Raw genomic sequence first — 5617 nt, forward strand, 5'->3', positions numbered from 1 at the left:
TTATAGTTCTTTCCAAAAACGTTCAAAACATCTTAAACATTAAAAAAAAAAAATTTTAAAAAAATAAATTTGATATTAAATCAAAAAAAAAAGAAGAAGATTCAAAATTTCATTTTTAAAAACACAAAATTAAATTTAAATTTAAAAAAATAAAAATAAATAGGACTCCCACGTTTATTTTTTGGGCTGATCCATTTTGCAGGTTTTCTTTTTTAGAAAAAACCATTTTTTTAAAATTTTTAGTTCATTTTTTTTAATTGACTAAATTTGGACAAATATCCTTTTTAGGAAAAGACAAATTGAAATTATTGTTGAAATCATAAAATATGTGTTATTAAGTTGACCCTTCCCCCTCTCCATCGAGGAAATACGTGGTTTTAGGCCACGTGGTTTGTGAATGTCCCCTAGTTGTAATTTTATTAATATACCCAATCAATGATATATCATTTAAAATGATTAAATCATTCATATTATCTATCAAAAAAGTCTATTCAAATGAAATTTAGAAGTTTAGTTTTTTGTAGTCTTTTTGGCTTTCAAACTAGTTTTTATTGTTCTTCTTGTGTCAAATTTCCCACAATTAGCTCAGTTGTATTATATAGGAGCGTCTACAAAGGTGGGCTGGAGGGCAAGAAATGAATTTTTGTTTAGGAAATATTATAGCTCTGGAAGAAAAATTATTAATGAAAAAGTAGTTTAGAATTTTTTTGAAAAATTTCTATTCTAAAAAAGGATCATTTCGAAAAAAATTGGACAGTGGAAGAAAATTTTAATTTTATAATTTTTTTCAAAAAAATTCCCCCAAAAAAAAAAACACACAAAAAAACAAACCAATAATATATATATATCATCCTGGGGACGCCCTTGATTATGCTATGACTTATGAGACTAACCCAGAATGATCATTTTTATCCAAAAATTAACGAAGATCGTCAAACGCACGCTCAAAAATGGATATTTTCCTTTTAATGTGTGTGGTGTTTTTTTGGGGGAAGGGTATGTCCATTACATGGAAAATGACGGATCAGTGTGGGCGGACATGAAAAAGGGAGGGAGGGAGGACAAAGTTGAAAAAAAAAAAATCATATTTGAGAATAGAAAATTAGTTGAACTCAAATATTGAAAAACATCGGATAACTCTGACGAAACAAATACATACTTGTAAAATTGTGTTTTATAATTTAATTCAAAAGTTTCCATCAATCAAAAATGAAGCTCTTAAAATCTTAGATATGGCGGCCAATACTAACCCTGAGGAAGTGTCATCCTCAACACAGATATATTCTGGAACAATTACTCCGGATTCGGAGCCACGGAGTGCCACATTGCTCACAGAGAATGGACCACTAGAGGTGAGTCTGTTAATGTTATTTGTGATGGATTTATGATCCATTCTGTTCAAAGAAAAATTTGCATTTCCTCTTGTTTTTTTTTTGTTTTTTTGTGGCAAGTTACTTTGGGAAAAGTCTCTCAAGTATTTAGTTTTGAAGCCTGAGTTTATTTATTTATTTTATGGCCCTGTTTACATCAGAGTTTTTTTTACAACTTTCCGCAGGAATGTATTATATTTGTATATATGACTATTTGTTCGAGTTTGATTATTACTGGCTTTTATCCTGTTGTTCAGAGATCAAACATTATCAAGTACAGAATGTAACGAACTCATATTTTCCAGGTATGTATCGTTAAATCCAAGGCTGTTCCAGAGCCTAGTGGGAAATTTCGTTGCCCTGTTCCTAATTGTGACTATGGGTCCCATTCTCGCATTCGGATTACCAAACATTTTCATGTGGATCACAAAAACTATCGAAGTTGGAGAGACGTTTTTCTACGGAAGGATGCTCCGCACTTTATCGTTAAAAAAAATAGGGGCAAGTTAGATGAAGAGGGCACCTCGACTCCTCCTCTAGACAGAACAAATGTACCTCTTCAATCCCCAAATACGAACCCACTAGAGTCTCTACAAAAGTTGGCTGCATCTCCAGCGTCATCGTCGGCGGCGTCTTCACCACCCATGGAAATTCAACCAAATAGTCCTCCATCCACCCTAGGAAATAATCCCCAGAATATTCCATCGCAAAATAACGCCCCAAATTGTAATAGTCAACAAATCCCTATCGGCATACCCCTACAGCCACAAGCTCCATTCATCCAAACCCTAGGACAGCAATTCCTACCTCAACCCGGACTATTGCCCATGATGCCACCCCAGGGACTCTTTCTACCTATGCAACAACAACAGCCTCAATATAAAGTTATTCAAGTTTTAGTACCAAGTCGATTAGTCCAATCTGGACCCCCCATCTCACTTTGTCCCTCTCCAGAGCGGCCCTACACTCTTCTACCTCTTCAAAAAGTCGGTTCATCTCTGCTGCCAGCGCTCAATGAACCACGGATTCTCCTTTCGCAGCCTCATACAACAATTCCGGTTGTGACTCCTACATCTTCGGGGTTGAATCAACCCCTGCCTCCTACAGAATGTGTACCGAATGTGATTCCCTTGATTGGACCTCACCTGTCATTTCATCATGGTGGTGGGCATGGTGTTCCACCTTCTCAAGGGCCTCCATTATAACCACATATCTATGATATTATCCATCTGTGATGTTTGTTATTCTTTATTATTGCATACAGTCAGTGACGCTTTGATTGTGATAGAAATACTCTGAAATATTATTTGGGCTCTGAATCCTTGATAGCCTTATAAGAAATAAATAAATAAAATTTATACCATTTTGGATCTTTCACACTCATTGAGGCTCAATTTTTCTTATCAATTCCTTCATATTTATACCTACATTCACTTTGTTCTCATACAAATGATTCAACTTTGATGGAAAAAATAATATAAAGATATATTCAGAGATAAGACATTTCTTTTCAAGACGGGGGTAAAAGAAATAAGTTGTACTCATGACAGTGTTTCATATATTCCAAATTCTAAATGAAACAAAGAATATATTACATTCTAAATATATAATATGTAAGTCTTTATGAAATTTTTTTGTTGTCATTTAGACGTCAAAAAAAGAAGCAAAGTCAGACAAGTATAAATGACTTGTAACGTTTTTCAAAAAAAAAAAAAAAAAAAAAAAAATATATATTTAAAAAAAAATCATATTTTTTGTTTTTGTACTTTGACAAAAATCCCCCCTTCCCCCTGACTAAAATCCTTCACTCAAAAGGTGACTTAAGGGTGACAGAATAGAATAAAAAATTGGTCATCTCAAATGACCATTCACAAAAACATTTATAAAATGCCAAACATTCTCAAAAAGCTAAAACACACATCACCCTGTTATACCACTAACTAGAAAATGTACTCGGCATTTTGATTCAGCTATCCCTTGTTTACTATTGGCCTCAATATGTTTTGTGATTGTTGATTTTTTTGTACTCAATTTGAATTTGGTTAAGAATTAAACATACTCCTTTGTATGTCATATTTAATTAAAAATAGCTGGTCCAGTACAAAATGGTTCCAGCCATGGAGAATGGACTGGAAATTTATTTTAATCTTTTTATATAATAATATAATCATAATAATTTTGACCTTCTACATTTTTTGAACATGTAAATTAAATAGTTTGACTTTTTTAGATACACAAAATCAAGATAAGGTTTGAAAATTGTATCATTTCACTTATTTTCAAAATGAAATAATTTAAATTCAAATGAAAATATTTTTTTCTATGCACCATAATTGTCATAAATTTGACCCCTCAACAAAAAAACAAGCATAAACGATTTTTCTAAAGAATGAATTGGATTACATTTGTATTTTTAGACAAATTATCCGTCAATTTCTATCCTCAAAATATTATTATTAACCGTATGGAGGCGCTGTAAATTACACTTAATGTAGCCAAAATTGATTGTCACTATAAAAGAATAATAAATTGATAGATTTTATTTGAAAGGCGATATCGGGGCCAATATATATAAGTGTCGCAAATCAAAAGAAGATTATAAACTATAGTTAAAGTTCTTGAGCATCTTATCTCATCCCAGAAATTTGAATAATGTGCCTATAATGGACTCAAATATGTGTCTATAAAAAATGGAACTGTATATATAATGTATATACGAAGTATTCAAATTAAATTAAACTTTTCTACTTTTTTTAATTCTTGTTCGAGATTTTCTTTATGTTGACGCAACACAAATAATTTCTTATATGAACCCTTTTTGAATAGTTCTCAAATAAATATGTTCATTTGAATCAGGGATAAATTTTCTCGTTTTCTTGTCAAAAAATTAAGAAATTATTTTAAACATCTTAAGCTTTTTTTATACGAAATACCTTCTTTTTTTTTGTCCTATTTCTTTGCGTTCTTTTAAGTACAACCCTTATTTTGGCCATATACAACTATTTTTATTATCTTAGATAACTTTATTATCTTTCAAATGACAAATAGTATAAGAGGACTGAAACAGCTGATTGTGAGTTAGAGATTATTAGAGGGAAATATTTTTTTAAATTTTCCACCTCTCATCCAAATTTGCACTGATGGCCCTGCTGTCATCATGGAAACGGCCTTCATCAACAAGAGCTTCGTGTCGAGCATATTATTGCTTGTGAAGGAATATAGTTTTTACCACGATGCGTCATCGACAACGTTTGGTTGAAAATGCAAGGAACATTATGAAATGCAATATTATTAATCATACCAATATTAGTCAGAATATAAAATTTGGCAAAATTGTGGAGAAAACAAAATGATAAAATAAGGTCAAAGTTGCGTTGTTTTTGTTTTTACTTTTCTCCAAAAACTAGACTTTCTTATAAGATGTAATAAAATATGATTTCTTGATTTTTTTATCAAATCATATTGCAAAATAAATCAGTCAAAAATATATATACCCAAAAATATTTTTAGATTCAATATTACGAGCATCAATATTAGGGCTGGGTCGTACGTTAAACCCACTGTTCAAATTGAAATCTATTTTTTGTATAAACAAATATATAAATTATTTCTTATATTATAGGGTGCGTATGGATTAAACTCTTACCCCACTATCTAAATCTATTAAATGAAAAAAAAGGACCAAAATTTTATGTGAATATAAATATACGTACCGTAGTATCGTACCAACGGTAAAAACGTACCGAACCGCTGTAGAGCCCCATACTGTACAATTTCGAAATGATATCCCATTTGACAACAAAATCAGTATTCAGAACTACTCTGCAGTAGTTCTGAACAATAACATAATTGGTTTATTTTGAAGGAAAGGTTGATCATAGCGTTATCTCCTTGACACAAAAATATACAAAGTATTTAGTTGTCCGTTATCGATTTTCCATTTATTTTTGCCTAATCAAGTGTTTTTAATGTGATTGATTCAATTAAAATTAGCTTTTGTGAAGTTGTTCACGCTTATAAACAGTAATTGAATAATAGTTCTATAGCTGTGAATAATTGGCCAACTACCAACTAATTTTGGGACTTCCCCCCGTTTATTTTTGTATAAAAGGTTGCGTGATACAATAAAAGTAACGACGTAGGATAGATACAAATAAGATATTCAATAAGATACATTTAGTAATTACTTGACCATTTTAAATTAAATTGATTAGTTATTTGTTAATGAAAGAAGGAAACTTTCAAAT

At 31.2% G+C, this 5617-nt stretch overlaps 1 protein-coding gene across 1 annotated transcript; it reads left to right on the forward strand.

Annotated features, from left to right (window-relative positions):
- The first annotated feature begins 1082 nt into the window (after nucleotides 1–1082).
- LOC121113580 (uncharacterized) lies at nucleotides 1083–2862 on the forward strand. The gene is made up of 2 exons (XM_040707386.2): nucleotides 1083–1352; nucleotides 1676–2862. The coding sequence occupies exons 1-2, from the start codon at nucleotides 1233–1235 to the stop codon at nucleotides 2573–2575; spliced, it is 1020 nt and encodes a 339-aa protein (XP_040563320.1). The 5' UTR covers nucleotides 1083–1232; the 3' UTR covers nucleotides 2576–2862.
- Nucleotides 2863–5617: the final 2755 nt, after the last annotated feature.

Source organism: Lepeophtheirus salmonis, chromosome 2, assembly GCF_016086655.4.
Source record: "Lepeophtheirus salmonis chromosome 2, UVic_Lsal_1.4, whole genome shotgun sequence".
NCBI lineage: Eukaryota > Metazoa > Arthropoda > Copepoda > Siphonostomatoida > Caligidae > Lepeophtheirus > Lepeophtheirus salmonis.